This window comes from Cornus florida, unplaced genomic scaffold, assembly GCF_030987335.1.
Source record: "Cornus florida cultivar Cherokee Brave unplaced genomic scaffold, ASM3098733v1 CherokeeBrave_3.0.0_Hap2_Chr06, whole genome shotgun sequence".
NCBI classification, from domain to species: Eukaryota; Viridiplantae; Streptophyta; class Magnoliopsida; order Cornales; family Cornaceae; genus Cornus; species Cornus florida.
In genome coordinates, this window is record NW_026775576.1 from 87788877 (window position 1) to 87800431 (window position 11555).

An 11555-nucleotide genomic window follows, 5' to 3' on the forward strand; every position below is an offset into this window, starting at 1 on the left:
ACTCATAATTAATTAAGACTTGAACTGGATCTGCGTTAGGTTGAGATATATTGCGAGAGCCGTCGTATGCAATTACTCCCTATCACCGTCATGGCATTTGACTCTTAAGCATGAGAAAAGTATAGACTCTTTTATTAATTAATAATTGCTTTGATTTGTTCGGCGGATTCTTCGGGATCCTTAGACCGACACTTTGGGTAGTTATGTAATTAATAGTTAGAGGGTTATATTTTCAATATTTGTATCATTGCTACTTGTATTTATTTTGTATTGATTATGGTTGATCACAAAGTAAATTCGAAGGCTTTCGTGTGTTTTTAGACAAAATGATTTATTATATATTTATTTATTTAAATTATTATTTTTGTCAAACAAATGTTTTATTGTGATCGAGCCAGAAATAATCAGAGGTACCAAAATAGATATATTAATTAAGTAGTCGGATTGATGGCTTTATTTATCCGATAACTAATTATGCATAGAGGGGTCAAAGTGCAATATTGACTTAGAGGTTATTTATTATTTAATTGGAGTTCAATTAATTTCTTTTAGTGGAGTAGAAATTAATTTATGAATTAATTGAATTGGGTCCATGGACCGGGCCAATTATTAATTCATTGTAGCCAATAAAATAATAGGCCCAATGGATTCTCACTCATAGCCCAACTTGATATTGGAATCATATTAGATTTGACACATATGAATTAGAGATGGAGAAGGATTTGTTGTTTCTTTTTCTTTATTTTTATGTTGCCTATAAATATACATGGTCTATGTATATTTTAGGGGGTGATTTTTAATGAGAAAAAAAAGGAATATATTTTCTCTCTCTAGAAAATTAGGGTTTATGTTCTCATCTAATGGAGGCTCCCACAAGCCTAGTTTTCCAAGGTCATTCATGGAGGGTTATGAGTGATTCCTAAAGGCAAAACAATTACCAAGAAGATAGAGATCCATAGAAAAGGTGTCTAGTAAAAGGGATCTACAATAAGTGAGAACATTCACTTTAGAGGAGAGATCTAAGGTTTACTCAAACCTTGATGTAAGTATTCAATCTTTTAATTGAATGATACATCATGTTTTATTTTTGCATAAAACTTGTCTCTATGTGATGAATCAAGATCTATGAATTTAAATCCCTCGAAAAGTTTTTAAAACTAGCACGTTTCCCAACAGAATCATGATCTATACCCTAGGTACCAGGTCATGACCAATCCGATTGCAAACCAGCGAACATTACCCAGGGAACCAATGCCTATAAATACAGATATTAAGGCAACATTAAAAAGCGGAGTGAAAACAAACATAAACTCCCAAAGAAGTAAGGATCTGTCATAGAAACAAACATCTATACCTTCACCATAAATCAAACTGAAATAAAAGATGGACTATAATGTAAGTGGGTTAGCTTTGGATTTTTGTTTTTTTAATTGTCAATGATTGTTGTTCGTCGCTAATGGTGGCACTAATGTGGCGATGTGAGATTTAAGTAGCAGTACTTTTGGGCAACAATGATCGATTCGAGTTCAGATTTAATAGAATGCGTATCTAGTTTTTTAAAAGGATGATGTTGATGAAGAAATTTTTTTACACAAAAAATGAATGTATGTCCCAAACCTCGATCGACACACTTCTATGTTAGGAGAATTAGGAAATGAGCTCTTTTATCATTTTAATTTATTGAAATATACATGAAACACGAGAGCATAAAAAGCGAGAATACTTTTAGAGTGTGAATAGTATCATTTAACATAAAAGGTAATCCAATAATGTAATACGTACAAAGATATATATATATATATATATATATATATATATATATATATATATATATAACGCAAGAAAAAACACTTTACGCAATATATAGAAAAAGTGAACCTCATTTATTTGTAAGAGTGTGTTCATGCCTCGGAAGCACGGATATGCTGTTAGAGGTGTCATGACAGTGTCAAACACGTGTCGGATTCGGACACGTCGACGATATGGCTAAATACGTGTTGAATACAACTAGAGACGTGTCGGATATAACTAGAAGTATTCACAATTTTAAGTGATTGTTTTATTGAGACAGACACTACTGAATATATAACGACTACATAACAGGTCAATTTGTGAAAATTTAAAAAAAAAAAAAAAAAAAAAAAAGGCTTAGCTCAAATTTTAAAATTTTAGGGGTAAAAATGTAAAAATAAAAATTAGGTTTAAAATCCCAACAATAAGACAGTCATATTCATTTACTGAAAAAAAAAAAAAAAAAAAAAAATCGTATTCACACATAATATATGTTCTTTTGCCTAAAGTTTTGTTCTCAATTCTCATGTCAAAATATAAGCCAAATCATCAAGAATGTGTATGTTATTATTGTGAAATTGAAAAAGTTATTTTTTGGGTATAATACTATGTTTTTATTTATTTATTTTAACGTATTATTGTAGTGACTTTTTTTCTTTTTTCTTTTTTCTTTTAAAATTTCTCATATCATCGTGTTCGTATAATGTTATATTTATTTTTCATGTTCTTTCTAAAATTGTACTTAAGAGGAGAATTAATTGATAACATGATGACACACGAGTAGGAGAATTTTTTTTTTTCTTTAGAATATATATATCAACCCCACAACACACCAGTGGAAGAATATAAGTTGTGAATGACAATGCCGATGAATGAAATCTTTCTCATACTTTATTATTCGGTAGCGTTAGTGGAGTAGTTTGAAGCACCTGAGCTTTGTATCTTATATTATTATTATTATTTTATAAAAAAATAAAAAGAGTAAATCTTTAATTTCCAAAAATGGCATGTTGGCTAATAATAAGAGTAATGACGTTGCATTAGGAGAGATCCTCCGGATAAAGCACAATAAATTTTATTTAATTTAAATAATTTGATCCTAAACTCAAATTTAGAGTAATAAAAGCACACCACTCGGAATCTCTCTTTTAATGTGTATTTTCTAATTATATAGCCCCTTACATTCTTATCTTTTAAAAAATAATTAATACGTGGATTTGGCTTAAACCAGTATTACATTAATTATAATGGAGTCCACAACAATGAGACAGACAATCTTAAACAAAATACTCACATGAGTCCACAATTACATGAGACATTTAGACTTAAATTAAGTACTCACATTAATTACAATGGAGTCCACAACTATGTGAGACACTTGATGTGAAAAATCTCTCAAAATTGTATATTTTGTATTTGTTTATTGATTTTCTAGATAAGTTTTACTAGAAATTGTGTAAAACAAGAAGCTTTTTTTAAGGGTTTCTAAGGAGATCTGATCCTTGCATCAGATGTTTCGATCAGTTGCAATATGTTATTTCTATATTCTTCTTTATAAGAAGAATATTGTGACAATCTACCGTTAAATTTTATTGGGAATTAAAGAAAACAAAAGAGAAAAAGACTAATTTTTTCAATCATCTGCTGCAAAAGGTCGGACAAACGTGGCAAAATCATTTACTATTACCACTTGAGCAGAAAAACTTAAGTTAAAATAATCAAATTAAGTCAAATTTTACACCACCGAATTATATATTGGTATCTTATCCCAAGAAAAATAAAGCGAAGTGGTTGAGTTGCTTCTCGTGTTCGGGAGTTCATGTTTGTGTTTTGCACCGTCCCTCTTCCTTCTAACCACTAACTCTTAACATTCTTGTCATAAAAAATAAAATAAAATAAAAAATAAATTCCACTTACCTCTCCTAAGGTTTTTTAATATCCAACATAGACCTCTTGGTTTCATAGTCTCACTTATATTCCCTAAGATTATAGTTTATGTTACATACTTCCACCCCTAAGGTTGTAGTTTATGTTATATATTTTTGCTGCAGTTAGGACACATAATTTACTGATGCGATAATAAAAAATAGATAGAAGGTCGGTTTTGTCCTTCTAATATCTAAAATAACAGTGAATATTTTATAAATAAAAGGATAAAATAACATTATATCGTTATTAAGTTAGACGGTCGTTATTGATAAAAAAAAATAAGTAAAATAATAAAATCAAAAGAGGTCTATATAGAACATTAATAAACCCTAGGTAGGTAAGTGAAATTTATATAAAAGCAAATGCTTTTGAAAACATAAGTTAAAACTTGGCAACACCAGATGTTTTATGCGTCATGTATATATACCGTTTGGTTTTTAATTTCACAAGAAAAAATAAGTCAAATTGTACTTTATTACACCCTTCACGTTTCTAGCTATAAGGGAAGTCACACGCGCGTGCGCGAGTTTGAAAAACCAGCGTGGCGGACATCTCGAACATGGTTTTTTAAAGACTGGTCTGGACCCCACTTTTTTCTATCTAGACTTTTCTCACTCCCCATACATTTTCTCTCTCTGTATGCATTTTGGTCAGAAGTTTAGACACATATAGAGAAGAAGAGAGAGTTTGAAGAATTTCATGGAGGCCACTGAAACCAGTGTGTGAAAGATTCCTCCCCTAAACAGCCCTTTTTTAGGGTTTCGATTTCTTCAACGAATCGAGACTTGAAAATTTTAAAATTAAAAAAAGCCAACGCCCATTAACTAACGTGCGCCATTGGAGACATCGTAAGTCAGCTCCAAGTAAACTTGTAAAGCACCAATTTATTTTATTTTATTTTGGCATGGTATATTTTATTTTTATCATATAGCATATAATCACTCTGTGTTATCTCTCTCTACAGATCCCGATAATATATATTTACATATATATACATAGAGGTACAGCTTCACAAATCTGAAACTCAGTAGCAGTATCTGTGGTTCTATATACTCCCTCTCTCTCACTGTGCTACTGTCAAATTTAAAAAGAAGATTACCTTTTTATCCGTACTTGGGTTCCATTTTCTCAGATAGATAGATAGAGAAAGTGTGAGAGGGAGAGGAGAGAGAGTCAACTCTGTCTTTTTCTCTACCTTGGTAGTATATATTTGTAAGATATTGGAAAGTCTTCAAATCTAGACCATCCGAAAAATCATCATCACAAAAAATCATCATAACAAAATAGTCTTATATATATATATATATATATATATATGCATATATATTATGTGTATGATCTAAAGCGTTTTAGCCTTTTTGCTTCCTTTTTCCTCTGCCATTCTTGTACCCTTTCGTTTTCTTCCCCTTGGGGGTTTTTCCCAGTTATGTCAGCTTAACAATCAAACAGACACCGCTGAATAGAAACCAGGGTTTTTACATTTTCTTAGAAAGAGAAACTAGAGAGAGGGGGAGAGAGAGAGAGAGAGGGGGGGTTTGAGCGGCAATAAGGGTTTTTGGTTGTATTCTACCAACCCGTTTGGTTGTTCTTAAATTTTGTGGGTTTTGGTTGGTGGGTCGAGGTCATCAAGTTTTTATGAGTGGGTTAGGTTGTGGCAAGAAATTGAATCGGTGAATGCTAGCCATGGTGCTGTTCTCAGAGTTCTACATCAATCTGAAAACTAGTTGGGTTGTCAAAGAGAGAGACAATCTGTTGAGACCTATTTTGAAAGTGAAAGTGATTTGGTTTTAGAATTTTTTTTGTTATATTACTTTTAAGTTAGTATTACAAAGAGAAAGGGGTGTAATTTCATTTTCGTATTAATTTGATGAGTTTTGGGGGTTTCATTAGCGGTGGTGGCGGTGTTAGTGATAGTAATGGGGGTGTAAGAAATTTGACGGATGCACCTTACAGCAACTCCATCCCCATTGCTGCTTCCATGGCTCAGCCACAACTGCTCAATCCACCTATTGCCCAGCCAGTATTCAACTCTCCAGCCCTCACTCTTGCCCTTGTATGCATCATAGCTATCTCCCTATATCTATCTATCTATCTATATATATATATATATATATTTATATGATTGTGTAAATATGTATGTTAAAGTTCATTTCCACCAATGTATCTGTTAATTTGCAAGGTACTGTTTTATTTAGTAGGTGGTGGTTGTTATTTGTGGTCTTGATTGGGGTTTTTGTGCAGAAACCAAAGATGGAGGGTCATGGTGAGATGGGACTGATGGGGGAAAATTTTGACCCTAGTGTACTGGGGAGGATCAGGGAAGATGGGTATGAAAGTAGGTCTGGCAGTGACAACTTGGAAGGCGGATCGGGGGATGAGCAGGAGGTGGGAGGCGATACACCGGGGAGGAAGAAGAGATACCATCGACACACCCCCTATCAAATTCAGCAGCTTGAAGCGTAATTTTGCCACATTTATACTGCAAATTATTGTACATTGTATCATTAATCACTAACATTGAGGGATTTGCTGATAAAAATTATATTTTCAATGTTGTTATAGTTTCTTTAAAGAGAATCCTCACCCTGATGAGAAAGCAAGGTTGGAAATCGGCAGGAAGCTAACCTTGGAGAGCAAGCAAGTCAAGTTTTGGTTTCAAAATCGCCGAACTCAAATGAAGGTAATCTGGTATATAGGTTTACTTTGTTCATTCTTTATTTTTCTGGCAAAAATTAATTTTGGTCTATGGAGGAACTGGTGCTGAATTTAATTAACTGAATCAGACCCAATTGGAGCGCCATGAGAATGTAATTCTTAGACAAGAAAATAATAAGCTCCGAATTGAGAATATTGCAATTAAGGATGCCATGAGGAGCCCAATTTGCAGCAGTTGTGGTGGCCCGGCAGTTCTGGGCGAAATATCTATTGAGGAGCACCAACTTAGAATTGAGAACGCCCGGCTAAAAGATGAACTAAATCGGATCTGTTCCTTAGCAAACAAGTTCGTGGGAGGGCCATTATCATCCTTATCTGGCTCCATCCCTTCTTCACTGGCAAACTCTTCTTTGGAACTTGCCATCGGAAGACATGGCTTTGGTAGTTTAAACTCAGTAGACACCACGCTGCCAATGGGACTCGATTTTGGAAATGGTGTTTCAAATTCTTTGCCTGTGATGCCTTCAACCAGACCAATCATGGGTACAACCGGTGTCGACATACCATTTGAGAAATCCATGTTTATGGAGCTTGCATTGGCCTCCATGGATGAGTTAGTAAAGTTGTCTCAGATTGATTATCCCCTCTGGGTCAGAAGCCTGAATGGAGGTAGGGAAGCATTAAATTATGAGGAGTACATGCGGGCATTTCCTCCTTGCATTGGCATGAAAGCAAGTGGTTTTATAACTGATGCTACAAGGGCAACTGGTGTAGTAATCAGCAATAGCTTGGCCATTGTGGAAACATTGATGGATGCAGTAAGTTGTTCAACCCTTTGCGTAATCATCGTTTTTAAGATTTTTGTCGAATTATTTCTTTGCTTAGATTTTTATATGGTTATATATTATCTTACCATACGTTTACATTTTGGAAAATCTACAATCTTACCATACATGCAGTATTTACAGTCTAATATATTTATTGCATTGTCTGTATCTATTTCCATTATTGTCGAGAAGCTTTGGTCAATGGCTGCAAATGTTTTTCTTAGTTATTCACTATATTGAATGTTGAATTGGTAAAATGCTTGATGTCTACTTTTTGGAAAATGATATAGCATCCGAAAGTCGGACATACCCAACTGTTTTATGTGAGTGGGGATGATATAATCGTGATGGCTTACGTCATCCCTCACTCACATAAATGCAGTTGGAGTCTGATTTTCGGACGCTGTATCATGACTCTTACTTTTTTAAAAGTAATTTTGTGTACTTGATTTCCTTTATGCGCAGAATAGATGGGCGGAAACTTTCTCCTGTTTGATTGGTAGAACCTCTACTATTGATGTGATTTCCAGTGGCATGACCGGAACCAGAAGCGGTGCTCTGCAACTGGTATTTTTTACCTGTCCCAACCCACCACCCTCCCCATCACCCCCCCCTCCCCCCCCCCCCCCCCCCTCCCCTTCAAAAAATAATTATAAATAAATAAATTAAATAAATAAAAGTTAATGAAGATCCTACTCTGTAGATGCATGCAGAGCTGCAAGTTCTTTCACCACTGGTACCTGCCCGTCAACTGAAGTTTATCCGCTTTTGCAAGCAGCACGCAGAGGGGGTTTGGGCTGTAGTTGATGTGTCTGTTGACACTATCCAAGAAGGTTCAAATGCACGCCCGTCAATGAATTGCAGGAGGCTTCCTTCTGGCTGTATTGTTCAAGATATGTCTAATGGCTATTCCAAGGTAGTTACTGGTGTAAACCCTTTATTTGTTCACTTTTACCTTTCCATGCAATGTTTACTAGTTTTTCTAACATTTATTGACGATACCCATGTCGGAAATTTTCTCCCTTTGAGTCTTTAATGAGATTGTTGTAAAAACTGCAATTTTGAGCTTATTGGGAAACTATGGAGGTGAGGTTATTGTCATTTGAACTTTAGCCCTCCTTGGCTTGTTCTTCCGGAAATTTATTTTGCTTTATTACTCACCAAAACTGCAATATAAATGATGGGATTTTTCTTAATCAAATATAGTAGGACTTTACCTAAGAATCTGAACCTTCTTTTATTATTTTACTGATACAGATGGCCCTTCAGTATAAACTATTCTGTAAGCATAAAAAATTCAAAACTGCTAGGTTTTACTCTCTAGTCTCTACTTAAATATCATAAGATAGGGTATACACATTATAATATTAGTGCAAACCTTTACTTCTCAATCTTCAATGTGTTAAAATCATAATTTTATTTGAAGATAAAAGCCTTGGAATTTCCATCTTCTGTTGTATAAATTATAATTTGATGCTTCTATTCTCTCTCTCTCCCCCTCTCTCTAAAATGTTGTTTATCATACACGAGGCTGTTTGACCTCGTTACAGCTTGTATAGTACTCTTTTTATCTTTAAATTATGTGAAATTTTTAACTCTATATCTTAATATTTGTAACAATGTTATCAAGTTTTATGAATGCACTTGTTTCATAATTGAATGGGAATTGTTTTCTTCTTATCTTGGTATGTCCCCTTTATGTTTGATTTCATATTTTTTCCTTCTCATTGAGCCTGTATTTTGCGAGATTTACGTACATTTATCTTTGGTTTTTTTAATCCCTCCCTTAGTATCTAATATTAAAGTTGTTTAAAATCTCTCTCTCTCTCTCTCTCTCTCTCTGTATGTGTCTCTCTCTCCTGGCCATAATATTCCTAATCATTCCTTCTGGACAAACACATTGAGTAAATATTTCTCTTACATAAAAATCAAGAAAAGGGCTTTATAGTAAACAGGCACGGTGGGTCACCTGGGTGTGTACTTGGGTTTGGCCTTCCTAGTATTGGTAATAATCAAGTCGAAATTTGTTGGCAAATTTAACTATTTTAGAAGTTCTCTGGAGATTTCTGAAATGCTCTACAGCTGCCTTCATGGAATAGACCTTTTAGTAGGTAACTGAATAGCTCTTTTTCCCCAATAAGTAGTAATTAATGGTGTTCATATAAGTCGCCCAGTTATTGACTAGAAGTTAAATTGCAGATTACCTGGGTTGAACATTGGGAATATGATGAAAGTGCCGTCCACCATCTCTACCGGCCATTACTCAGCTCTGGCATGGGCTTTGGTGCACAAAGGTGGATTGCCACACTACAACGACAATGCGAGTGCTTGGCAGTCCTTTTGTCCTCTACTGTTCCTGGTGAAGATCAGACAGGTGTTTCCTTTGTTACATCATTACTTTCTACTTATCTGATAAAAGTGAATTGGGTTCTAATACAATCCTTGAATGACAGCTATTACTCCAAGTGGTAGGAGAAGCATCGTGAAGCTGGCACAGCGCATGACTCGTAACTTCTATGCTGGGGTGTGTGCAACTGTTCACAATTGGGAGGTGCTCCAAGTTGGAAATGTGAGTGAAGATGCAAAATTGATGACACGTAAGAATGTGGATGACCCTGGTGAGCCTCCTGGGGTCGTGTTGAGTGCCACAATGTCTGTTTGGATGCCTGTATCCAGGCAGCGTCTGTTTGATTTCTTGCGAAACGAACAGCTGAGGAACGAGTGGGACATTTTATCCCATGGTGGGCCAATGCAAGAAATGATCCACATTGCCAAGGGCCAGGATCGCGGGAACTCTGTTTCTCTTGTTCGTGCTAGTGTGAGTAGTTATCTACTTTATCATATTATTTATTCCTGGCACTATTGATAATGATTGAGACTGTTTTCTTACTTCTTTGTGACTTCTAATTCTTCTTCATGCGGCCTTACAGTCTGTTCCCGGCAATGCAAACCAGAGCAGCATGCTGATATTGCAAGAGACATGGACAGATGCATCAGGTTCACTCATAACTTACGCACCAGTTGACATACCAGCAATGCAGGTCGTCATAAATGGGGGAGATTCTACCTGTGTGGCTCTTTTGCCATCAGGATTTGCAATTGTTCCTGATGGTTTTCCTGATTCTAGTGGGCCTAACAACTGCAATGGGACTGTGGCCATGGAAGGTAGTGGCGGCAGCGGTGGGTCCCTACTGACCGTGGGGTTCCAAATATTGGTGAATAACCTTCCTTCATCCAAGCTCACAATGGAATCAGTTGAAACCGTGAACGATCTAATCTCTCAGCAAATTCAGAAAATCAAAGCTGCCCTTCGCTGCAATTAACGCGGGAGTAATTGGTAACCGTGCTGCATAGCTCAATCAATTTATGTTTCTATTTTGGAAAATAATACTATAAATCAGATGGATATGTAAAAGGCAACGGAGGGAAAGGCATATAGCTTGAGATGAAAATTCGCACAAAAGGGGATTCGAGTCAAGAACGAACCGTGATGAATCCTTGCTGGTTGTTGAGTACACAACATGATTTTGATTGATTCACGAGGGATTGTGTTGTTTACTTAGCACCGGGAAAAGGGTAGTGGTTCGGGTATTGACTCGATGGACCTGCCCGATCAACTCAGCTCTGAATAGTCAATTTGTTTTTGTTGGTTGTTTTATCATTTAGAGAGGAAAAACTGAATAGTCAATTTGTTTTTTTGTTGTTGGTTTATCATTTGGAGAGGGAAAACTTAAGTTCATGCAACTCGGGGACTTTCTATCTTGCATGCATAGTTGTTAATATTTTCCTTCTCGACTGTTATTTTGCTTAGTAGTTATGTTTTGAATAATTGAAATTTCACCTCACATGTTCATCTTTCTTCTGTTTTTTCCCATTTCATATTTTGTTGCGTCTCTGTAACTTTTACCCCGCGTGAGGGTTTCTAATTTCTGTGATTCCTTTTTGTGGTCTTTATTATAATCCTGCATGGATTGTCACGGAGATAAGTAGGGGTGTATTTGGCTCGAAAGGAATAGGAGATTCTTTGAAGGAAAGGCGTTGTCGATTTCGGTGCTTAAATTATCGATTATTTTCACTCTTTTTTGTTGAGTTTCAGGAAGAGATCATAGATTGTTGGAGAAAATTGTTGACTTTTTGGCCTCTTTGAAGGCTTGAGGCCTTTGTGGTATTTTGTATTTTCTCGGGTTCCGCTCTCCTTTTGAGCGTTTTTTTATAAAATGTTTATTTATCAAAAAATAAATAAATAAACAGAATAATAATATTTCACGATTTAGTTTGTTCGACTCCATTGCTTTGAAGATTTGATTTGGTTCTATTTTTATGGAATTGTTGGGACGGGTTTGGTTTCAAAAG

At 35.4% G+C, this 11555-nt stretch overlaps 1 protein-coding gene across 2 annotated transcripts; it reads left to right on the forward strand.

Moving 5' to 3' along the window:
- Positions 1-4368: 4368 nt before the first annotated feature.
- Positions 4369-11060, forward strand: LOC132312626 (homeobox-leucine zipper protein ANTHOCYANINLESS 2). 2 transcript variants are annotated; one of them, XM_059811063.1, is made up of 9 exons: positions 4369-4568; positions 5962-6179; positions 6283-6400; positions 6504-7193; positions 7668-7769; positions 7906-8118; positions 9402-9576; positions 9656-10020; positions 10133-11060. In XM_059811063.1, exons 2-9 carry the CDS (start codon positions 5971-5973, stop codon positions 10523-10525), a joined length of 2265 nt encoding a protein of 754 aa, XP_059667046.1. In that variant the 5' UTR covers positions 4369-4568; positions 5962-5970; the 3' UTR covers positions 10526-11060. The 2 variants fall into 2 exon arrangements, with proteins under 2 accessions (XP_059667046.1, XP_059667045.1); XM_059811062.1 differs by lacking the exon at positions 4369-4568 and adding an exon at positions 5037-5773.
- Positions 11061-11555: the final 495 nt, after the last annotated feature.

Bases quoted from the DNA above. Each gene is read 5' to 3' on its own strand.
- LOC132312626 (XM_059811062.1), top strand. From the start codon at position 5,588: ATGAGTTTTGGGGGTTTCATTAGCGGTGGTGGCGGTGTTAGTGATAGT. The intron at 5,774-5,961 runs GTATGCATCATA...GTTTTTGTGCAG, and splicing joins CAGCCCTCACTCTTGCCCTT to AAACCAAAGATGGAGGGTCA. The intron at 7,194-7,667 runs GTAAGTTGTTCA...CTTTATGCGCAG, and splicing joins TGGAAACATTGATGGATGCA to AATAGATGGGCGGAAACTTT.